The sequence below is a fragment of the Marmota flaviventris genome, chromosome 3, assembly GCF_047511675.1.
Source record: "Marmota flaviventris isolate mMarFla1 chromosome 3, mMarFla1.hap1, whole genome shotgun sequence".
NCBI classification, from domain to species: domain Eukaryota; kingdom Metazoa; phylum Chordata; class Mammalia; order Rodentia; family Sciuridae; genus Marmota; species Marmota flaviventris.
Window position 1 is genome coordinate 111,336,821 of NC_092500.1, and position 26,605 is coordinate 111,363,425.

Consider the following 26,605-nt stretch of genomic DNA (forward strand, 5'->3'; position numbering starts at 1 on the left):
TTTATTGATTGGGTTGTTTGGTATTTTTTGGTGTTAAGTTTTTTGAGTTCTTTATATATCCTGGAGATTAGTGCTCTGACATGAGTGTAACAAAAATTTGCTGCCAAAATGTAGGCTCTCTGTTCACCTTATTGAATGTTTCTTTTGCTAAGAAGGGAGACTTCGTCTTTAAAAAAAAAAATTGTAAGAAAATTGGTGAGGATGTGGGGAAAAAGGTACATTCATACATTATTGGTGGGACTATAAATTGGTGCAGCCAATATGGAAAGCAGTATGGAGATTCCTTGGAAAACTGCAAATAGAACCACCATTTGACCCAGCTATTCCACTCCTCGGTCTATACCCAAAGGATTTAAAAAACAGCATGCTACAGGGACACAGCCACATCAATGTTTATAGCAGCACAATTCACAATAGCTAAACTGTGGAACCAACCTAGATGCTCTTCAGTAGATGAATGGATTAAAAAAATGTGGCATATATACACAATGGAATATTATACTCAGCAATAAAAGAATAAAATCATGGTATTTGCAAATAAATGGATGGAGCTGGAGAAGATAATGCTAAGTGAAGTTAGCCAATCCCAAAAAATCAAATGCTGAATATTTTTTCTATATAAGAAAGGAAGCCCCTACACCATAGGTGGGTAGGGAGGGGGAGCATGGGAGGAACAGATAAACTCTAGATAGGGTAGAGGGATGGGAGGGGAAGGGAGGGGGCATGGGGTTACAAATGATGGTGAAATGTGATGGACATCATTATCCAAAGTACATGTATGAAGACAGGAATTGGTGTGAATATACTTTGTATACAATCAGAGTTATGAGAAATTGTCCCCTATATGTGTAATATGAATTGTAATGCATTCCACTGTCATATATAATTTTTTTAAAAAACTTGAAAAAGAAAGAAATAAGTAAATTGAGAAAATGGGGTTAGAAATGCATAAAATGGAGAGGGAGAGGAAAAGGACACTAAAGGATGTGAAAAAGATCTAAACTTTCATCCTTCACAGTGGGGAGTCAATAGATAATGCCTAAAACATATAAAAAAATTAAGTAGTAGCAATAGAGGCAAATCGTGGCAAAAAAAAATAGTTTTAAACACCTAAAGGCTCAGCTAAAAGAGTTGAGAGTAGGAAAAAGAAGTGAAAAGGCATGAGGGGCTACTTGCGGAGTTGTACGTATAACTGATAAAAATTAAAGTCCATTTTAAAGAAAATAGGTAAGCTAAGATAGGACAGGAGAATAAAAAGGATAAAAGGAAAGAAGAAAACTACTGAACTAGTCAAAGGATGATGAGAAGGGTGAGAGAAAAATAAATACACCAATAATAATAATAATCAATAATAAGTTAAAGCTTTGGACAAAGACTAGGCAATTTTTCTATATTTAAGGGTTAATAAGCAACACAATAATGATTCTACTTTTAATCATATTATTTTTAGAAGAGATCAACCAATTCCATAGGCTTTATTTTTAAAATATCCCTATAAACTTTCAAGTATAAATAAATATATTTTATCAAATAAGTGATTTGCAGCCTCATTCCAGAAAGAAAGAGAATTTAAGGTATCATTAAAGGACAAGTGAAAATACAAATGGATATACAACAAAAAGTCAGGATTAAATATAAGAATGAATGGCTAGATTAAAAGGCAAATCTACATGCAAATATAATTAGATATGATTATAAAAATCACAAATAAAAGTCTATTTTTCTAAAATTATAAAAATATAGTTAGATATGGCTATAATAATCACAAATAAAAGTCTATTTTTCTAAAAATATTAAGATTCTAAGCATCAATCCATCTAAGCTATTAAGAGTTGAAGATATCAGCTAGACTTTAGCCCTGCACTAAGGTATAAGTCAATTGTAAAAAGAATTACAGGAAAAGTGAATATTTAGAATTCAGGATATTCATTCATTCGTTAAGCACTAAATAAATATCAATGACAAGTAATCAACTGCAAAAGCACTAGCCTCTTCCATATAGAAGATAAAATATATTTTCATCACTTGAAAAAGTGATTTGAGAACTTTCAATACAAATGTGGAACTTCTAAACAATTAATGACAAAGGACTATCTGGACCAGCTGTTAGATAAAACAAAACTTGATGTTAGGCTAGAGTAAAATAATCAATACTAACTTATTAATCTTCATAATATGTATAAATATTTGTGACATCCCACCATAGAAAGGGAAAATATAGTATCACATATATACATACACCCTTCTAGAGATCAGGTGTAAGCTAAAAGATTACTATAAGGATTTTTAAGCCATATTTCAAAATATTAATATTTAAAGGAGCTGTGTATTGGTAGGAAAATCAGATGCATCCAATGAAATTAACCATCACAAAATAACATGGATAAAGTTTGTACTCTCTCATATTTTTGGGAGATATTTTAGTCTAAATGAATAATTATTAAATTAAATGAACACCTGAACAAAGAATAAACCATTGGTCAGTTAAAGGCTTGAAGACTGATTGCTAAGATTTAGTAGGCAGCTAATAAATTTTATCAGACAATTTTCAAGCCACTGAGATAATAAAAAACACAAATTTGCATAAAATCTCTGTCCAGTTATGACAGCTGTTTCCATCTGTGCAAAGAAGGGGAAAGAAGAGAATAGATACTTTGGGGCAGATATGCATTACAGCAAACCTACACACAGTGAACTTTATAGACAGTACATATGAACTATACTTAAGTGTTAAGATGTTTGAACAATTCTAGTTTGAGGTGGATAACAACTACCTCTCATAGGGAGGGCTTGATAGAAAACTCCAGGGCTGATGCAAGTTCATTTCTTGAGAGGAAGAACTATTATATTGGCTTACAGTAATCAGGTGGATATGATGCTGACATCATTAAGTTGTTGAACGAAACCAACTCATGTGACTTGAATTTAAATTCTCCCAGATATTCTCTAGGTTGCCTACTGAACCAAGCCAATCATGACAGGAGTCTCAGTGGCACCATCTCATAATAACTTCATCATTACCCTTCCCTTCTTCAGTTCTGCCCTTAAAATTAATCCTATTAAATGCTACCAGTCTATTTTTATGATAATATCATTCTGCTCAAAAACACAGAAGAGTTCATCATGTTAATATTCAAACTCTTTTCTGTGGCATGCTAAGGATTACAAAACACATACAGAGGCTGTCTTACAGCCTGGGAGGTTCAGGTCTCCCTTCTCCCTCATGCCAACTCCAACTAGAATTATTATTTAATCTATCTTACCTATTAGATAAAAGCTCATTTAAATGAAAAATTCTAAGGTTAAAGTAATCAGGAAAAATTACAGGAATCTAGCACCAAGCCCAGTATATCTCTTTCCTACAAGTTTTAAAGCCATCCATAAACCTGGCCAACAAATCCATTTAATCTTTTTCTTAGGAGTCTTTTAACAGTTCCTCACTGCCTCTTTATCCATAGTTTTTGCCATTCCTATCCCTTGCTCTTTCCCTCCAGTCATTCCAAACCACTCATAATTTGCTGAGCCCTGCAAACACTCTCACATCACACGTTAGTCCTTGTTCCTGGAATTCTATAACCAATTCTTCTGCTCTCATCACCTACCAGCCTACAAACTTCTATTCACATTTTCAAACTCTATTCAAATTGCACCTTCCTGGATAGTCAACTCACATAACAAAACCTATCTCAGACGGCTTTTTATACTTAATAATCTGCAACAGTTTTTTCATACACTTACCTTTCACATTACATATAGACTGATTTCCTTAACCAGAGGAGCTATATTATATTTAATACCAAAAAGTATTTAATAAAGATATGATATAATTTGAGAAATATCTATTTTCTCTAAGGAGCACAGAGAGTAATGACAATTGATTCTCACACCTGAATTTCATCTCTCATGAACCTATGATGAACATCTTTCCTTATGTTAAAACTCATGCCTGCATGGTATGTTCCACAGGCTAACTTCAGTTTCTTAAGTTCAGCAGTAACTTGTTCTGTCATTTTTCTAGAAGGACAATAGATGATAGTTGGACCTTCAAATTCCCAATCAGAACTAGAAGGAAAAAAGGGAAAAAAAAGAACAAACATAGTGAGAGAAAGAAGGGGGCGGGGGAAGAATATTTCAGACCAGTTTGGGTTTTATCTCATTTAACATTTCCTTTCTATTAAACAAAAGACTAAAAGCATATTAAAAAACAATGACATATTTAACTGCATGAAAATCTAAAACATTATGGAGAATCACGTGTGAAATAAGTTGTAGTGAGCTCCAAAAACTTTTGACTTAGTTTTGGTTCAAATCAAAGTTAAAATATGAAACAAGTAAGTTTGTCCTAGCAGAAGTCATGATACAAATGCATCAACTATTGATGCAAATATTCTAGGAATGTAACACAACAGAGAAACAATTAGTCTTAATTTTTGTAGAAGTGAATATTTATATAGAAATATGTATAAAAATTCTTATTCTTTTATGTTCATAGAGTTGAGCTTATTTACTAAAAAAAAAAAAAAAAAAAAAGACCTTTTTGGAATATTGCAAGATTGCTTTTATGGTTCAAAGAAGTAATTACTAACAATCTTGAGACCATCAAAGTTTAAGAAAAAACTGTTTCAATGTCTATTGTAGAAATTTGTGCTTACTTATTAAGAGTGTAAACAATGATTTCCATAAAACATTTAATACCTCAATGTATTCATTTACTTAAAGGTATTCATTTATGCTGACTTAATTATTATAGACAGACAACTATTTTAGATTCATGAAAAGTTATTTTAGGGCTGAGACTGTACCTCAGTGGCAGAGTGCTTGCCTAGCATGTATGAGGCACTGAGTTCAATCCTTAGCATTGCATAAAATAAACAAACAAACAAAAGGCATCTGTCCATCTATAATTACAAAAATAGTAATTTGATTTAATTTTAAATTCATATACCCTTTGATGTAATTTCAATTTAAAGTTTGTTTGTTTTCTGGGTACTAAGGATAGAACCCAGGGGTACTTTACCATTGTACTACATCTCCTTCCCTTTTTTTTTTTTTTTTAAGAGAGAGAGAGAGAGAGAATTTTTTAACAATTATTTTTTAGTTTTTTGGCGGGCACAACATCTTTGTTTGTATGTGGTGCTGAGGATCGAACCCGGGTCGCACGCATGCCAGGCGAGCGCGCTACCGCTTGAGCCACATCCCCAGCCCTCCTTTCCTTTTTTAAATTTTCATTTTGAGGAAAGGTCTTATTAAGTTGCCAAGTCTGGCCTCAAACTTGCTTATCTTCCTGCCTCAGCCTCCCATGTGGTTGGGGTTACAGAAATGTGCCACCTTGTCTGGCTCCAATTTGAATTTTGGGAATTTATTTTATAAAAATACTTATCTGCCAAAAGACTATACAAATATTCAGAGTAAACCTATGATAGTGAAAAATAATCTAAATGTTCATCATTATGTATATTCGTATAATGGAATACTAAAAAAACTTTTTAATATGTCAAACTGCACTCTACTGTCATGTATATCTTTTATTTTTTTAGATGTACAGGGACACAATACCTTTATTTTATTTGATGTGGTGCCGGGATTGAACCCAGAGTCTCACACATGCTAGGCAAGTGGTTTACCACTGAGCCACAACCCCAGTCCTCCTAAACAAACATTTTTAAAAATTAAATGTTTGGGGCTGGGGTTGTGGCTCAGAGGTAGACCACTTGCCTACAATACATGATGCACTGGGTTCAATCCTCAGTACCACATAAAAATAAAAATGAAGATATTGTGTCCACCTATAACTATAAAAAATAAATGTTTTTTAAAAATTAAATGCTTATAAAATCATTAAGAAGGACTATGGCAGAGGCTACTGAAAATTAAACAGAAAAATCAGGTAATATTAATAATATTAATAACCTACACTACACAAGTTTTGATAGTAAACATCTTAAAGGAGTGAGAAAGGCTAAACTTTTTTTTTTTTAAGTTCACAAAAATCTTATTATAAAAAACACATTTTCAAAGAAGAAAAAACTGCTCACCAAAATCTGGATAGTATATTCTACACATTAAGGCCCTAATTTAATAAAATAAAATATATGGAAAGATACTTTAAATGAAAGGAGAAATGGATATGGTATGAAATTATTTCTTTATAAACTTAACAACAAAAAAATAGGGGTGCACGTCTGCATAGTAATAGAGTAAAAGAAGTCTATGTAGCTAAACATCAAAATATCAATAGTAAATATACATAGAGAATGGGACTGAAAAATGAGCCATTTTCAACTTACAAATGCATCTGTATTATTCAAAATGATATTAAGTATTAAAATTTAAAAAGATACAGACAATATGTAAAAATTTGAACTTAACAAATCAAGCCTAAAAATTCCTTTTACAAAAGGAATTTACTGCCAAGTAACTTACTAAAAACTGTTATGTCTTCATAACAATTTCCTGAGAGTAAAAACAAAAAGCAGCCCTTATTTGCCTAACCATTAAATGAAATAGGCAAAAGAGGTTCATCTAATTATCTAAATAAATATAATGTGAGAGCTGGGACTGCAGTTCAGTGATAGGATGCCGTTGTGTGCGTGTGAGGCCCTGGGTTCGATCCTCAGCACCACATAAAAATAAATAAATAAAGATATTATCTCCATCTACAACTTAAAAAAATGTTTAAAAAATATATAATGTGAATATAAAAACAAAATAAGGCTATTTTAAGAAACATTTTCAATCAATAAATAGAAAAAATGTAAATACTGACAAATGGCAGAATCAAAGTAAGAGAAGAAAATGGAAATAAAAAACCATTGATCTGAAGCCTTAATTACCCTCTACTTCATGTCTCAGATCTGTAGAAAGCATTCTGACTCTCAATGTTTTACTACTACTATACTCTGTTTGAAGAGGACTGAAAATGGGTATAGAATATTTCTTGATCTGTTTTTAGAAAAAAATTCCATATTAAATATTGACATATTGCTTCCAATATTAAGCAAAGGAGTCTGATCTTCATTCCCTAGAATAGAATTCCAGAAAGGTGCTCCAAGATTTAAGAGGTGTGCTTTCAGAAGATGAATATGAAAGTTATGTGCAGAGTGCAACAATGAGCAAGAGGAGGAGAGAGATCTGTTAGGAGATATTCAGTCTGGGATATAAAGTAACAAAGACATCAATTAGAAGAATTAACATAAAAAAAAACAGAAAGAAACATTTGCATAAGACATGGAGACCAACAGTGTCAAAACACAGAGAAGCCCACATGGTGGTGTTTGCCTATAATTTCAGGAGCTCTAGAGACTGAGAGAGGAGAATCCTGAGTGCAAAGCCAAGCCTCAGCAATTTAGAGAGGCCCTATGCAACTCAGTGAGACCCTGTCTTTAAATAAAACACAAAACAGGGCTGGGGATGTGGCTCAGTGGTCAAGTGCCCCTAAGTTCAATCCCTGGCGCCCCACCAACAAAAAAAAAAAAACCAAATACTAACAAAAGAGGTGAAGGACCTATACAACGAAAACTACAGAACCCTAAAGAGAGAAATAGAAGAAGACCTTAGAAGGTGGAAAGATATACCTTGTTCATGGATAGGCAGAACCAATATCATTGAAATGGCCATATTACCAAAAGTACTCTATAGGTTTAATGCAATGCCAATCAAAATCCCAACGGCATTCCTCGCAGAAATACAAAAAGCAATCATGAAATTCATCTGGAAAAATAAAAGACCCAGAATAGCAAAAGCAATTCTAAACAGGAAGAGTGAAACGGGCGGTATAGCGATACCAGATTTTAAACTATACTACAGAGCAATAGTAAGAAAAACAGCATGGTGCTGGTACCAAAACAGGCAGGTAGACCAATGGTACAGAATAGAGGACACAGAGACCAACCCACAAAATTACAACTACCGCATATTAGACAAAGGTGCCAAAAGCATGCAATGGAGAAAGGATAGCATCTTCAACAAATGGTGCTGGGAGAACTGGAAATCCACATGCAACAAAATGAAATTGAATTCCTTTCTCTCACCCTGCACAAAAGTTAACTCAAAATGGATCAAGGAGCTACGAATCAAACCAGAAACTTTGCATCTAATAGAAGAAAAAGTTGGCCCTAATCTCCATCTCGTGGGGTCGGGCTACAAATTCCTTAATAGGACACCCATAGCACAAAAGTTAAAAACAAGAATCAACAAATGGGACTCACTCAAACTAAAAAGTTTTTTCTCAGCAAGAGAAACAATAAGAGAGGTAAATAGGGAGCCTACATCCTGGGAACAAATCTTTACCCCTCACACTTCAGATAGAGCTCTAATATCCAGAGTATACAAAGAACTCAAAAAATTAAACAACAAGAAAACAAATAACCCAATCAACAAATGGGCCAAGGATCTGAACAGACACTTCTCAGAGGAGGATATACAATCAATCAACAAATACACGAAAAAATGCTCACCATCTCTAGCAATCAGAAATCTCACTCCATTAAGAATGGCAGCCATTATGAAGTCAAACAATAACAAGTGCTGGCAAGGATGTGGGGAAAAGGGTACACTTGTACATTGCTGGTGGGACTGCAAATTGGTTCAGCCAATTTGGAAAACAATATGGAGATTCCTTGGAAAGTTGGGAATGGAACCACCATTTGACCCAGGTATTCCTCTTCTCGGACTATACCAAAAAGACCTAACTAAAAAGAGCATACAACAGGGACACAGATACATCAATGTTCATAGCAGCACAATTCACAATAGCTAGACTGTGGAACCAACCCATATGCGCTTCAATAGATGAATAGATAAAAAAAAAATGTGGCATTTATACACAATGGAATCTTACTCAGCACTAAAAAACAAAATCATGGCATTTGCAGGGAAATGGATGGCATTAGAGCAGATTTTGCTAAGTGAAGCTAGCCAATCCCTAAAAAACAAATGCAGAATGTCTTCTTTGATATAAGGGGGGCCACTCAAAACAGAGCAGGGAGGAAGAGCATGAGAAGAAGATTACCATTAAATAGGGACAAGAGGTGCGTGGGAATGGGAGAGAGAAGGGGAATTGCATGGAAGATGATAGGAGACCCTCATTGTTATGCAAAATTACATATAAGATGGTGTGAGGGGGAAGAAAAAAGAGAAAAAAACGTCACAGTAGACTGGGTAGAAAGAGAAGAGGGGAGGGGTGGGGAGGGGGGCATAGGAAGGGCAGCACAATACAATAGACACTAGTATGGCCCTATGTATAAATGTGGCTGTATAACCAATGTGATCCTGCAATCTATACACGTGGAAAAATAAGATTAAGATTACATACCCCATTTGAATCAAATGTATGATATGTCAAGATCATTGTAATGTTTTGAGCAACTAATAAAAAAATTTTTAAAAAATGTTACCCCCGCCCAAAAAGGCAAAGAGAATGATAAAGATTACAAATATTCCTATTCAAGCATCAACAGGGAATAAAAATAACAGAAGAATTGGTCCCTAACTTCAAAAATATACTTTTTCTCAAGTTACTGAACTGATTATGTAATACCACACTTAACTTGAACCACAGCTAGGTAAAAGCTGAAATAAGTCAAACATGTATTAGAAAGAAATAGTAAAAAAATAAATAAATTATTCTATAAAAAAAGAAATAGCTACAAAAATCCATCAACCATTAAATCCTTACCTTGTCTTTTTAACAAGAAATGGCTTTAGATCTTGAAGAATGTTCCCTGTTTTCCGTCCAACTTCTAAATATAGATTTGGTCGATCAAAACTAGTACAGGTAATCTGAGGATTGTTCAGTTTTAAGCAACGTACAATGTCTTCCCGGATTGAAGAACTTGCAGTTGCAGTGAGGGCAATGATTGGAACCTGAGTGAAAAAACATGATTTTTTAAAAATGTTCACTAATTCTAAATATTTCTACTGCCTTCTTACAAAAAGAGTGTTACAGGAGGTACACTGTCAAAAATACCTTAAAATTATACTTTTTAATAAAAGAAAAAGAAGCTACTTAACTGTTTTCAGTCTTCTAAACATAACATTACTTCTTAAAAAAAAGCAGAAATCATTTATAAGCACTAAATACAATTTACTTTGTCTTATTAAATTAAATGTATTTATTAGCTCGCTATCTTTCCAGTTATTATTTTGAACTATTACATCTATAATAGTACCCATATAAGTAAGGGTGCATTACTTACTTTTTTTTTTTGAAAATCTAACTGTATAAAGCAAGGAGGTGTTTTCTGTGGTTTTTCTTTGGCAGATTGGTGTTTTAGTGTTTTGTTTTTTTGTCTCTCGTGAAATATGTCAGTTAACAGCTTTTCATATCTAAAAGCAAAGCTTCCCATGACCTGGATAACCTCTTCCCAGTCTTACTAAAGTGAATCAATGGCATGGTATATATAATATTAAATGTGTATTATTAATTGCTTCCTAAAGCAATGAAACCATACTCTATTTTCAGTCTAGCAAAGACTCTGAATTATATAATCAACCAAAAAGGAACATAGTAGGCATGAGGAAAAACATACAATCTTTCAGAAATTCAAAGGCACGATAACAAAATACCTCCCATAAAACTACACTTCATATTTTTGTTCCTATTATAAAAGGGAATCATACTCAATTATGCTATATTTCATAATCAGGAAAAAAATGGGTTACATCTTAAGGTTGTTCCTAAATAATTAGCTGTTCCATTACCAGAATACAATTTTCCTAAAAATACGTTTTGGCTTATTACAGACAGAGGAAACAATGTCGCAATAAAATGCTTTTTTTTGTTGGATATGCTGTAGCTATCTCACAAACCAGCTTAAATAATTATCTTTTGTATGTAAAAATTTACATACAATTTATCAATTCAAAAAAAAGTGTATGTAGAGTCTGACTCAAAATTAAAACAAGATACAAATTACAAACTTTTTTGTTACATTTGCAATTAATATAGATTTACTGAATTAAAAACTATCTCATCTTGGGAGGTTTTATGAATGAAAAAAAAAACCCAACATGACCAATTAATTGTATCATTTTTATATTCTCTATCCTTAAATTCTGTAAAACTGAGGAGATCCAACATGGCAGCGGGCACGGAGAGATCAAGTCTCTGACATCTTCAGCTGCGCAGGCATAGGGAGTCGTAAACCATCTAAATGATATTTGCTCAGGATCACTAGGCAATGCTGAGCTGACGTGGATCTGGGGCGAACAGTCTGGACCTCTCAGAACACACACTGAGCCCGGATCGCCTGAATTCAAGCTGCCATTCGCCTGCGCCTCGCAGACAAACCGCTGTGACTCAGCACTAAACGATCCCGCTGAAACAACTGATGGGCCCTTCTGAACCTGCGGAGGTTAATACCAACCGAGCCTTCATAGGCAGTGGCCACAGGATTGAGACGGGGCTTGGGAGAGCCAGTCAGGACCCACCCGTTGCATTGGTCACCCAGCAAAGGGAACAATCTGTCGCCATTTGCATGGAATACCACAATGGCAGAGAACTGACATCATCAGAATGCGGCAGAGGAGATAACTTCATTGAAACCGGCGGTGACAGGTGTGTAATCCCTTAGCCCTTCCTCTCCACACAGCGGGGAAACCTTAAGGGCTCCTCCCAGCTCTCCCGTGAGCGCGATAGTCAGACCGAGGGAATCAGGAGTGGCGCGGGACCCGCGGCTACCGCTCCCACCAGTGCTGACAACTGAGGTCTCTTGCACCAGCTACCAGGGGCGTGGCTACCGGAGGACAAGCAAAATTTCGCTGAGGGTTCTCAGCCCCAAGCTCCACAAACTTAGGGTCTGAGGGAATGGCAAACGGGGAGAGTGTACCCAGTCGTTTAAGAAAATAGGACTCCTGGGAGCAGCAGAACTAGTGTGTAGCCAGTATTGTGGTGAGCGTCACCGGTGAGCAGGGCCTGGCTTGAGGAAAAGTAGAGAAGTGACTAGACACAAGAGAAGGTCCTAGGCACTCAGGACTGGAGACCCGCCCAGTCTGGGAGGAGGAGCTGCTGCACAGTGATTGGTTCCCGCGTATTGAGAGGAGAAGCCTGGCCCAGTGGGCACAGCTCCACCTACTGGAAGACAAGTTAATCAAACTCTAAGACTGCATTTATTAAATTTTTTGGGTTTTTTTTTTTCATTTTCATTTTTTAAATTTTTTTATTATTTTTTTAATTTTAATTTTTTTTATTATTTTTTTTCTTTTTTTATTTCCTATTTTTTTCTTTTGTCTTTTCATTTCTTTTCAATTTCCTTATTCCCCCTTCCTTGAATTCTACCTGCTTACTCTCATTCTCTTTAGTGACTTCTTCCCTTCCCGTCTAATACCTTTCCTCCCAAGCATCAAATAAATTTATAGGAGTAAACAGTAACTCAACAGTCAAACAGAACAAGAAGTAACATGAGCAGCATGAAAAAGCAAGGAAGAAAAGGAGTACAAACAATGCAGGACAGCCTAAATATTCAGGAGGACCTAGAGGCATCAGAAAAATGGCCAAATAAAGAACTCAAGGAATACCTTACACAGATGGAATGGAATCTTAAAGAGGATATGAGACAGCAAATCCAAACAGTGAAAGAACACATTGAAAATGAATTACATAAACAGATAAAAGAAGCAAATAAGCATCTTTATCAGGAGATAGAGATTATTAAAAAAATCAAACAATAATTCTAGAAATGCAGGAAGCTATAAACCAAATTAAAAACTCAAATGAGAGTATCACTAACAGAGTGGAGCAAGTAGAAGCCAGAACGACAGATAATGAAGACAAAAATATATCATCTTGAAAAGAGTCTAGCCAACTCAGAAAGGCTGGTAAAAAATCACGAGAAAAACATCCAAGAGATATGGGATAACATAAAAAAACCAAACTTAAGAGTCATCGGGATAGAGGAAGGTATAGAGGTTCAAACCAAGGGAATGAGCAACCTGCTGAATGAAATAATGACAGAAAACTTTCCAGAAATAAAAAAAGAAACGGATATACAAATTGTCGATGCATACAGGACACAGAGCATACAAAATCACAGTAGACCAATGCCAAGACACATTGTTATGAAGATATCCAATATACAGAACAAAGAGAAAATATTAAAAGCTACAAGAGAAAGGAGGCAGATTACATTCAGGGGTAAACCAACAAGGTTAACAATGGATTTTTCATCACAGACGCTGAAAGCGAGAAGATCCTGGAACAACGTATTTCAAACACTGAAAGACAAAGGATGCCAAACAAGAATTTTGGGTCCAGCAAAATTAAGCTTCAGGTACAACAACGAAATAAAAATCTTTCACGATAAACAAAAGTTAAAATAATTTACAGCCAGAAAACCAGCACTGCAAAGCATCTTGAGCAAAACACTACACGAGGAAAAAATGAAAAACAATAACCAAAACCAACAGTGGGAAGTGCCTCAGTAAAGACAGAAGGAGGGGGGAAAGCTAATCATGGAGAAACAAACTAAATTAAAAAATAAATAAATAACTAATCAACTAAATTAAAAAATAAATAAATAAATAATCAAACATGGCTGGAAGTACAAACCATATACCAATAGTAACTCTAAACGTTAATGGCTTAAACTCTCCAATAAAGCGACATAGGCTGGTAACATGGATTAAAAAAAAAAAAATCCAACAATATGCTGCCTCCAGGAGACTCATCTGATTGGAAAAGACATACACAGGCTGAAGGTGAAAGGTTGGGAAAAAATACACCAGGCACACGGTCCTCGTAAGCAAGCAGGAATAGCCATCCTCATATCGAATAAAATCGACTTCAAGACTAAGTTAATCAAAAGGGATAAGGAAGGACATTATATACTATTGAAAGGAACCATTCACCAACAAGACATAACAATTATCAATATATATGCCCCAAATAAGGGTGCTGCAACGTTCATAAAACAAACTCTCCTCAAGTTCAAGAATCAAATAAACCACAACAAAATAATTATGGGTGACTTCAACACACCTCTCTCACCATTGGACAGATCCTCCAAACAAAAGTTGAATAAAGAAACTATAGAACTCATATCACAATCAATAACCTAGACTTAAGTGGCATATATAGACTATATCAACCATCATCAAGTGGATATACTTTTTTCTCAGTAGCACATGGATCCTTCTCATAAATAGACCATATATTATGCCATAGGGCAACCCTCAGTAAATATAAAGGGGTGGAGATAATACCATGCATTTTATCTGATCATAATGGAATGAAACTGGAAATCAATGATAAAAGAAGGAAGGAAAAACCCTACATCACATGGAAAATGAACAATATGTTACTGAATGATCAATGGGTTACAGAAGACATAAAGGAGGAAATCAAAAAATTCTTAGAGATAAATGAAAATACAGACACACTATATCAGAATCTATGGGACACAATGAAAGCAGTTTTAAGAGGGAAATTCATCAGCTGGAGGTCATTCCTCAAAAAAAGAAAAAACCAACAAATAAATGAGCTCACACTTCATCTCAAAGCCCTAGAAAAGGAAGAGCAAAATAACAGCAAATGTAGCAGAAGGCAAGAAATAATTAAAATCAGAGCGGAAATCAAAGAAATTGAAACAAAAGAAACTATTGAAAAAATTGACAAAACTAAAAGTTGGTTCTTCGAAACAATAAATAAGATAGACAGACCCTTAGCCATGCTAACGAAGAGAAGAAGAGAGAGAACTCAAATTACTAACATACGGGATGAAAAAGGCAATATCACAACAGATGCTACAGAAATACAGAAGACAATTAGAAATTATTTTGAAAACCTATATTCCAATAAAATAGAAGATAGTGAAGACATCAATAAATTTCTTAAGTCATATGATTTGCCCAGACTGAGTCAGGAGGATACACACAATTTGAACAGACCAATATCAATGGATGAAATAGAAGAAGCAATCAAAAGACTACCAACCAAGAAAAGCCCAGGACTGGATGGGTATACAGCGGAGTTTTACAAAACCTTTAAAGAAGAATTAAAACCAATACTTTTCAAGTTATTTCAGGAAATAGAAAAAGAGGGAGTTCTTCCAAATTCATTCTATGAGGCCAACATCACCCTGATTCCAAAACCAGACAAAGACACCTCAAAGAAAGAAAACTACAGACCAATATCTCTAATGAACCTAGATGCAACAATCCTCAATAAAATTCTGGCAAATTGGATACAAAAACACATTAAAAAAATTGTGCACCATGAACAAGTAGGATTCATCCCTAGGATGCAAGGATGGTTCAATATACGGAAATGAATAAATGTTATTCACCACACCAATAGACTCAAAGATAAGAACCATATGATCATCTCAATAGACGCAGAAAAAGCATTCGACAAAGTACAGCATCCCTTTATGTTCAAAACATTAGAAAAACTAGGGGTAACAGGAACTTACCTCAACATTGTAAAAGCTGTCTATGCTAAGCCTCAGGCTAGCATCATTCTGAATGGAGAAAAACTGAAGGCATTCCCTCTAAAATCTGGAACAAGACAGGGATGCCCTCTCTCACCACTTCTATTCAATATAGTTCTCGAAACACTGGCCAGAGCAATTAGACAGACGAAAGAAATTAAAGGCATAAAAATAGGAAAAGAAGAACTTAAATTATCACTATTTGCAGGTGACATGATTCTATACCTAGAAGACCCAAAAGGGTCTACAAAAAAAAACTACTAGAACTAATAAATGAATTCAGCAAAGTGGCAGGATATAAAATCAACACGCATAAATCAAAGGCATTTCTGTATATCAGCGACAAAACTTCTGAAACGGAAATGAGTACAACCACCCCATTCACAATATACTCAAAAAAAAATAAAATACTTGGGAATCAACCTAACACAAGAGGTGAAAGATTTATACAATGAAAACTACAGAACCCTAAAGAGAGAAATAGAAGAAGATCTTAGAAGATGGAAAAATATACCCTGTTCATGGATAGGCAGAACTAACATCATCAAAATGGCGATATTACCAAAAGTACTCTATAGGTTTAATGCAATGCCAATCAAAATCCCAACGGCATTTCTTGTAGAAATAGATAAAGCAGTCATGAAATTCATATGGAAAAATAAAAGACCCAGAATAGCAAAAGCAACTCTAAGCAGGAAGTCTGAATCAAACGGCATAGTGATACCAGATTTCAAACTATACTACAGAACAATAGTAACAAAAACAGCATGGTACTGGTACCAAAACAGGTGGGTGGACCAATGGTACAGAATAGAGGACACAGAGACTAATCCACAAAGTTACAACTATCTTATATTTGATAAAGGGGCTAAAAGCATGCAATGGAGGAAGGATAGCCTCTTCAACAAATGGTGCTGGGAAAACTGGAAATCCATATGCAACAAAATGAAACTTAATCCCCTTCTCTCACCATGCACAAAAGTTAACTCAAAATGGATCAAGGAGCTTGATATCAAATCAGAGACTCTGCATCTGATAGAAGAAAAAGTTGGCTCTGATCTTTGTGGGGTCAGGCTCCAAATTCCTTAATAGGACACTTATAGCACAAGAGTTAATAACAAGAATCAACAAATGGGACTTACTCAAACTAAAAAGTTTTTTCTCAGCAAGAGAAACAATAAGAGAGGTAAATAGGGAGCCTACATCATGGGAACAAATTTTTATTCCTCACACTTCAGATAGAGCCCTAATATCCAGAGTATACAAAGAACTCAAAAAATGAAACAATAAGATAACAAATAACCCAATCAACAAACGGGCCAAGGACCTGAACAGACACTTCTCAGAGGAGGACATACAATCAATCAACAAGTACATGAAAAAATGCTCACCATCTCTAGCAGTCAGAGAAATGCAAATCAAAACCACCCTAAGATACCATCTCACTCCAGTAAGATTGGCAGCCATTATGAAGTCAAACAACAACAAGTGCTGGCGAGGATGTGGGGAAAAGGGTACTCTTGTACATTGCTGGTGGGACTGCAAATTGGTGCGGCCAGTTTGGAAAGCAGTATGGAGATTCCTTGGAAAGCTGGGAATGGAACCACCATTTGACCCAGCTATTGCCCTTCTCGGACTATTCCCTGAAGACCTTAAAAGAGCGTACTACAGGGATACTGCCACATCGATGTTCATAGCAGCACAATTCACAATACCAAGACTGTGGAACCAACCCAGATGCCCTTCAATAGATGAATGGATAAAAAAAATGTGGCATTTATACACCATGGAGTATTACGCAGCACTAAAAAATGACAAAATCATGGAATTTGCAGGGAAATGGATGGCATTAGAGCAGATTATGCTTAGTGAAGCTAGCCAATCCCTAAAAAACAAATGCCAAATGTCTTCTTTGATATAATGAGAGCAACTAAGAACAGAGCAGGGAGGAAGAGCAGGAGGAAAAGATTAACATTAAACAGAGACATGAGGTGGGAGGGAAAGGAAGAGAAAAGGGAAATCGCATGGAAATGGAAGGAGACCCTCTTTGTTATACAAAATTACATATAAGAGGTTGTGAGGGGAATGGGAAAAAAACAAGGAGAGAAATGAATTACAGTAGATGGGGTAGAGAGAGAAGATGGGAGGGGAGGGGAGGGGGGATAGTAGAGGATAGGAAAGGTAGCAGAATACAACAGTTACTAATATGGCATTATGTAAAAATGTGGATGTGTAACCGATGTGATTCTGAAATCTGTATTTGGGGTAAAAATGGGAGTTCATAACCCCACTTGAATCTAATGTATGAAATATGATATGTCAAGAGCTTTGTAATGTTTTGAACAACCAATAAAATAAATAAATAAATAAATAAATTCTGTAAAACTTTTTAAAAACTTAACCCCAAAACTAATTTAATTGATGTCTGGCTTCCAATCAGACTCTTCTCTGAATTTTGAATGCCTCCATAAGGAAGTAGAGATAAATGGGCTAATTTAAAGAAGTTAATTTCTCTAACCAAGCCTTAATATAGATACATTTCTGTGTTAATATATAGGTACTAACAAATATATGGCTGAGTATAGGGAAGTTGAAAAATTAGAAGTTGTGGGCTGGGGTTGTGGCTGAGTGATAGAGTGCTTGCCTAGTATGTGTGAGGCACTGTGTTTGACTCTCAGCACCGCACATAAATGAATGAATAAAATAAAGGTCCATCAATGTCTAAATAAAATATTTTTTTAAAAATAGAAATTACTAGGACATACACATTCTCACCCTTACAATAAAGCATTTCCCTTAAGTGCTTCTATCAACTTATTTGTAAATACATTAATAAATACTTGCTTCTCTGCATATGCAGATTAAAAAGGGAAGTGTTTTAGGATATAGCTCATAAGAAGAGAGGGTTAGGGCTGGGATTATAGTTCAGTGGTAGAGCACTTGCCTCGCATGCATGAGGCCCTATGTTCAATCCTCAGTACCACATAAAAATAAATAAATAAATAAAAATAAAAGGGGAGGGAAGGGAACCATTAAAAAAAAGAGAGCGGGGGGCTGGATATGTTTCTAAGAGAGATAATGTATCAGTAGACAGAAAATGCATTTACGAAAATATGGAAATTAAATGTCACATCTCCAAAAAGTTAATGGAAACATCAGACAAAAGAGCAGCACAGCAGTGAAACAAACCTGGCTTGGAATCAACTACTTGGGTTTAATGTCTATCTTTAGCTGTGTGTTTATCTCTCTAAGCTTTGGTTTTGTCCTATAAAAAATGGCTACAATAACAGAACCAGTATCATCGAGTTCTTATGAACATTAAATGAGACAAAATATGTAAAATGCCAAATATACAGGACAGCATAGAACACTCAAAAGTTTTCAACTGTAACCACCATTGTTACTGCAACAATTAAAAAGGTTTCTGTATGGAAATTTCACAGATATGGGTAGTAGTCCCAGATTTGCCACTGGCCTTGGCAAAGTGGGCTGTTAGACCCCTGAAATTTAAAAATTCCCATTTGCTTAGAAATTCCCAATTCCAATGACCAGCTAACAGTGAAAATGATTATAATATAAATAGTTACTCTTTTGCCTCCAACATTCTAAAAGTCACAGTTAAGAATGTTGCTTCTGACTTTCTTATATTTGATAAAGGGGCTAAAAGCATGCAATGGAGGAAGGATAGCATCTTCAACAAATGGTGCTGGGAAAACTGGAAATCCATATGCAACAAAATGAAACTGAATCCCTTTCTCTCGCCATGCACAAAAGTTAATTCAAAATGGATCAAGGAGCTTGATATCAAATCAGAGACGCGCCGTCTGATAGAAGAAAAAGTTGGCTATGATCTACAGTCGGTGGGGTCGGGCTCCAAATTCCTCAATAGGACACCCATAGCACAAAAGTTAATAACTAGAATCAACAAATGGGACTTAATCAAACTAAAAAGTTTTTTCTCAGCAAAAGAAACAATAAGAGAGGTAAATAGGGAGCCTACACCCTGGGAACAAATCTTTACTCCTCACACTTCAGATAGAGCCCTAATATCCAGAGTATACAAAGAATTCAAAAAATTAGACAATAAGAGAACAAACAACCCAATCAACAAATGGGCCAAGGACCTGAACAGACACTTCTCAGAGGAGGACATACAGTCAATCAACAAGTACATGAAAAAATGCTCAACATCTCTAGCAGTCAGAGAAATGCAAATCAAAACCACCCTAAGATACCATCTCACTCCAGTAAGATTGGCAGCCATTATGAAGTCAAACAACAACAAGTGCTGGCGAGGATGTGGGGAAAAGGGTACACTTGTACATTGCTGGTGGGACTGCAGATTGGTGCAGCCAATTTGGAAAGCAGTATGGAGATTTCTTGGAAAGCTGGGAATGGAGCCACCATTTGACCCAGCTATTCCCCTTCTTGGTCTATTCCCTAAAGACCTAAAAAGAGCATGCTACAGGGACACTGCTACATCGATGTTCATAGCAGCACAGTTCACAATAGCAAGACTGTGGAACCAACCTAGATGCCCTTCAATAGACGAATGGATAAAAAAAATGTGGCATTTATACACAATGGAGTATTACTCTGCATTAAAAAATGACAAAATCATAGAATTTACAGGGAAATGGATGGCATTAGAGCAGATTATGCTAAGTGAAGCTAGCCAATCCCTAAAAAACAAATGCCAAATGTCTTCTTTGATATAAGGAGAGTAACTAAGAACAGAGTAGGGACGAAGAGCAGGAGAAGAAGATTAACATTTAACAGGGATGAGAGGTGGGAGGGAAAGGGAGAGAGAAGGGAAATTGCATGGTAATGGAAGGAGACCCTCAGGGTTATACAGTGGAGGAGGTAGAGAGAGAGGAGGGGAGGGGAGGGGAGAGGTGGGGAGAGGGGAGGGTGGAGGATGGGAAAGGCAGCGGAGCACAACAGACACTAGTATGGCAATTTGTAAATCAATGGATGTGTAACTGATGTGATTCTGCAATCTGTGTATGGGGTGAAGGTGGGAGTTCATAACCCACTTGAATCAAAGTGTGGAATATGATATGTCAAGAAATTTGTAATGTTTTGAACAACCCACAATAAAAAATTAAAAAAAAAAAAAAAAGAATGTTGCTTCTGGGCTGCGGTTGTGGCTCAGTGTAGAGTGCTTGCCTAGCACGCATGAGGCACTGGATTCAATTCTCAGCATCACATGAAAAATGAAGTTATTAAAAAAGGGAATGCTGCTCCTGCAACTAGAAAATAAAGTAACATAATAAAATTAAAGAAACAATAAAGATTCACTTCAAAAGTAAATAGAACCTATTCTTAGAATTCTGTTTTGGGTACTTTATGATGCTACAATTTTACAAAGAAGGTTGGGGATGTAGCTCAGTGGTAGAGTACTTGCCTAGCATGAGTGAGGCCATGAGTTCAACCCCAGGTACCACACATAATTTATAAGCAAACTAAAAAATAATATACAGGCAGGTTATGAGAAGGGTGATCATACATGCTCATTTTACTGGGCTACTCTCAGTTTATATTTGTAGTCACAGAATAATTAAAAATTTGAACCCTTAAATTTTCAGAAGCAAACTGGACAGATGCTAAATTATACTGCCACCTAGTTGTAATAAGTTACTAAGTCTTAAAATTAATTATTTGAGTTTATTAAGTCTAGGTTTCAGGCATCAATTTTTGCCAAAACAAGCAACAAAATATAAAATAATCGTGTGATTTTATAAATCTAAAAAGATATTTAGCATATATTTCCATAGTACAACACCCAAAGATTTAGAAAACTATAACTATTCCATTTGCTTCTAAATTTGGGTCATGTTTATTTTAACTCTATATTCTATAATACACAGAGAATTTATTCCTTCATTTCAAATGGTTACTGAGTGTCTGCTGCATGCTTATCTTTTTTCCAATAGGTACTAGGAAGAAAGTAACACAAAGGACCAATATGTCTCATGGATTTCACAGTTCCCCCATTAATGTTACAGAATTTTAAGACTTCTGTAGAGTTTTATGCCTGGCTGCTCTTTCTCAAGGCTCCCTTTAATAATTACTTCCAAATAGAAATCTTTGTGCCAAATGGTTTAGTGATATTTTTGCTATTTTTTAGACTTACTGAAATAATACAATAAGAATTCCAGGTTTATAACAGGTGTCCTAGTGACACTTGAATTAAAAAAACAGCACCAAGAACAATGAGAAAAATGATTGGGCTACAACCACCAGGTGGCATTTCTCACCAATTAGCTAATAAAGAGGATTCTTGAAAACACCAAGAGAACAACATTTTCTCAGCCACTGCTTGACAAACACCCTGTCCCAGAGGTTCAACAGAAGGAACACGCAATATTTAAAATCATCCCAAGAAATGAAAATGATACAGTGACGTCAATAGCTAGACATAATAAAAGATTTAATTCCACCTGAAAAGTGTTTAAGAAGTACATAAAATATTTAAAACTCCTTTTAAACAATCCTTCTAGTATCAAAGGCCTAGGAAAAGATTACAGAAAGCAATCTTCCTAGTTTCCAAAAGGTTGCTTTAAACCATTCTAAATTAATGAAAATAAGTTCTCTAGGGCACTGTGCCTATGGGATTTCACCATCAAATCCCTTCTCTATCTATTACATGTACTATTAACACTATCACTATTAATCTTTCTGTATTATTTGTACCAGTCCACATACTTTATATTGTTAGGTATTATTCATTTGTGTGTGGGTATATGTGTGTATATGTGTGTGTGTGTGTGATGATGCTGCGTCAAACTCAAAGTCTCATGCATGCTAGTACTGATTTTATTTTTATAGGTATGAATCTAAATTCTTTTACTATCTGAAAGCAGAAACTATGTTTTATGCCTCTTCCAAATAATTTACTATAGAAATTAGCAGAGTCCTTTGGTGTAACTATTTATTACACAACTCTTTCACAGCTATCTGTGTAGGAGATTACTGATTATCAGCTTTCTGATCAGAATTCATTCATTCAATCACCCAATTATTTATTGAGCATCTACCATGATCCAGGTACTGTTACAGATTTTTTCACCAATCAAAAATCCCTCCTCACAAAAAAAAAAAAAAATATTCTGGTAGGTGCTCACAGAAAACAGACAAAATATAGGAAGTTTAAAAAAATAGAGATAATAATAGAGATAAATGCTATTTCTAAAAATAGCAAAGATATCTGAGGATGATTTAATGTTGGGGAAGGAGGATTAATGTGATATTTCAAATATGGTAGCCCAAGAGACCTAAATGAGATGGCAATATTTCAGTGAATATCTGACAAAAATAAGGGAGCATAAATCAACTGGGTGAAAAGTATTCAGGAAGAAGGAATATGAGAGGCAAAGCTCAGATGCAGAAGTGAGGCAGGATAGAAGAAACTCACCAGGCTGATGCCAAACCACCTACACACGCACTTCCAGTGTTCTGTATTTACAAAGTTTCCTTTGTGCCTCTTCTTTTCTTTTTTCTTTTTGGTACTAGGACTTGAACTCAGGGCATTTACCACTGAGCACACCCCCAACGCCAGCCCTTTCATTTTTTATTTTGAGACAGGGTGTCACTGAGTTGCCAAAGCTGGCCTGAAACTTGTGATCCTACTATCTCAGCCTCCTGAGTTGCTGGGATTATAAGCATGTGCCACCACACCCAGCCTACCTTTGGTTATTGTAATTATTACACCTCAGTCTACTTCCTTTGTGCCTCTTTTGATATATCCTGAAATTTCCTTCCTTTCTGTGGCATAAGTCAAGAACCTGCCAGGGCCAAACTGAGATTCCTTCTGTCTAAAAGGGGACCTCCTCAGACCCTTATCCAGTAATGTATGTATGACTGTATATGTAAAGCCCTAGGAAGGTGGAGTGGCTGGAATGCAGTGAATGAAGAGGCATTTAGGACAGGATAAGGTCAAAGCAAAACTGGAAGACTAGATAATAAGACTCAGTAAGACATGGTATCAATGTCTGCATGCCACTACCAGAGGGTTTGGAGGGGAATATATCAGACATATTTAAAAAGTATTAGTTCAAATGCTGTACTTAAATAGATAGGAGAAGGGGAAAAGTGAAAGCAGGAGATTACTGTAACAGTGCAGGTGAAAGCTGGAGATTTGTACCAGGGAAATGGCAGGGATCAACTGATTAGATCCTAAAGACCTCACAAGATTTCCTTACTGTTTAAATGTATTGTAGAGAGTGAGACAAAGAGTAGAGTTGAATGAAATTCTAAAAATTTTGACCTCAACACCAGAAGGATGAAGCTGTTATTAAATAAGATTTTGGAGATTCTTGGGAAGGGAAGGTCTAGAGTGGTGAGACTATCAAGAAGTCATTCTGAAACAGTTTGAGATACCTATTAGACATCTAAGTAGAAAAATCTTCAGAAGGTAACTATATATCTACATGAGTGTTTATATGTGTATGTATACCACATACACACAAGTATACACACATATATACATATTCTATAAATATTCTTTGGAATATTATATTTATATTCTATAAAATGTAACAAAAAATAATGATAATACCAAGTGCTGGCATGGAGGCAGAGAAACTGAATCACTCACATATTGCTAATATTAGTCCAAGGCTGTAATATAAACCTGAAGGTTCTCAGGATATAGATAGTATTAAAACTATATGTTGAGCCAGGCATGGTGGGGTGCGTGACTATAATCCCTGAGATTCAGGAGGCTGAGGCAAAAGGATTTCAAGTTCAAGGCCAACCTTGACAACTAAGCAAGACTCTATTTAAAAACAGAAAAATAGAAAGGGCTGGGAATGTATCTCAATGGTAGACAACCCTGGGTTCAATGCCTAGCATGGGGCAGGAGGCATGGGGGGTGGGAGGAGAAAAGGGCTGGGGAATATAAACTCTGTTAGAGTACATGCCTAGCCTACAGCAGTCCCAGGTTCAATTCCTAGTACTGCAAAAAGAAAAAGCCCTATCTGTTAGATAAGATGATAAGGAATTTGAGTACAAAAGAATAAGTCCAAGGACTAAGGTTTCAAGCTTGCCAACATTAAAAGGATAAAGAGATGAGAAGAAACAAAGGAGACTAAGGCAAAACCAAGGAAGAAAACCAGGATAGTATGCTGTTCTGTGACAAGAACTGTTTCAAGAAACAGTATAAAGATATTCAACAGAAGAAGGACAGCCTTTTCAACAAATGGTCTGGAGCATTATAAGGGAAAACAATGAACCTCAACCTAAACTTCACACCTATATAATTGAACTCAAAATGGATCACAGACTTAAATGTAAAAAATAAAACTATAAAGTTAAGGAAAAACAACTATATAAGAAAATCTTTACCATCTATGGCTAGGTGCAGAGCCTAGTCCCTAAGTGAAAAAATTGATAAACTGGATTTCACCAAAATTTTAAATGCTTGCTCTTTTAGACACTGTGAAAATGATGAAAAGATAAGCTAAAACTGAAAGGAAGTATTTGCAAACCACATGTCTAACCAAGGACTCAGATCTACTATATATGTGTGTGTGTGTGTTTGTATGTATGTGTGTATATATATATATATAATATATATATATATATATATATATATATATATATATATATATATATATATATAAAACATACTATATATATATATATAACATAATATCACACATGTATGTTATATGTATATATACACATACAGATATATATATATTTATTTATTTTTAAAACTCCTAATACTTGACAGAAAAAAAATTTAAACATAATCCAATTAAATCAGGTATTTCTACAAAGAGGCAACTTACACAAAAATCTCAAAATCATTCACCATTAGACAAATACAAATTTAAAACACAAGATATCATTCCATATCTATCAAAATGGCTAAAATTTTAAAAATAGTGTTAACACCAAAAGGTGGCAAGGATGAGAAGAAACTGCATCTCTCATGCATTGCTGGTGGAAAGTGAAAATGGTACAGCCACTCTGGAAAACAGTAAGGCAGTTCCTTAACAAAACGTGCACTTACCAAAGGATCCAGCAACTACTCTGCGGGCATTTACCTCAGAAAAATAACAACTTATGTTCACTGGTTGTTTAACCACTGGCTTAATGAAGGACCTTTAAGGTACACACAAATATTCATAGTAAATTTATTCATAATAGCCCAAAACTGAAAAATAACCCAAAAGTTCTTTAATATAGGTAAATGGTCGGACAAATTTTGATATGTCTATACTATGGAATACTGTGTAGCCATAAATAGGAACAAACTTTTGAAATATATGATAATTTGGATAGATATCAAGAGAATGAGAAAAAATTGCAAAATGCAATAAACTGTGATTCCATTTATACAACATTTTTCAAATAACAAGATTAGAGAATTATTAGCAGGAACTGAAGTTTGGGGTGAAGAGGACTGTGGGTGTAGTTATAAAGGACAGTACCAGGAAGCCTTGTGGGAACGAAAACAATTCTATATCTTGATTGCAATGGTAGTAACTCAAAATTTATTTGAGAAAAAATGGTGTAAAATACTCCACACATATATACACAAATGAGAACTTACAAAAATAATGAAATATGAATAAACTCTGGTATTATATAGTGTCATACTCCTAGTTTTGATATTATACTACAGTCATGCAATTACTGGGGAAATTGGGTGAAAGTACACAGGATCTCCTTACATATTTTTGTTTTACAACTTCCTGTGATCTTTAGGTTTTCAAAATAGAAAATAAGGTCAATACTGTGTTTTCAAGCCATTCATGTAACACATGCCCTTCATGTAGAACACTCATGTAAAAAATTTTCAAAAAATTTGGTTTTCTACAGTTTTCTATGAAAGGGAATAAAGTGGAATTCCAGTTCTAAAAGCTTTTCCTTTTTAAAAATATTTTTTAGTTGTTAATGGATCTTTACTTATTTATATGCAGTGCTGAGAATCAAACCCCGTGCCTCATACATGTTAGGCAAGTGCTCTACCAGTGAGCCACAACTCCAGCCCCTTAAAAGTTTCTTTTAAAAAATACCATTAGAATACTTGAATTTCCAGATTTCTAATGTGATACAAGAGGGATAACTATACTTTACTACATCCTATCACAAAAGAACTTACAAGTGAAACATCACTGAGAAGCATGGTAATCTAACCATGTTTCTAAAGCAACAGTCTACAACTA

At 35.2% G+C, this 26,605-nt stretch overlaps 1 protein-coding gene across 15 annotated transcripts in view; it reads right to left on the minus strand.

Annotated features, from left to right (window-relative positions):
* The window catches only part of Wrn (WRN RecQ like helicase), a 155,033-nt gene that overhangs the window by 60,260 nt on the left and 68,168 nt on the right, over positions 1-26,605 (minus strand). For all 15 annotated transcript variants that reach the window (XM_071610233.1, XM_071610231.1, XM_071610229.1 and 12 more), the window contains 2 exons: positions 9,677-9,864; positions 3,888-4,062 (listed from right to left, as the gene is read on the minus strand). In XM_071610233.1, the coding sequence (XP_071466334.1) occupies positions 3,888-4,062; positions 9,677-9,864 (363 nt within the window). The remainder of the gene's footprint in view (positions 1-3,887; positions 4,063-9,676; positions 9,865-26,605) is intronic.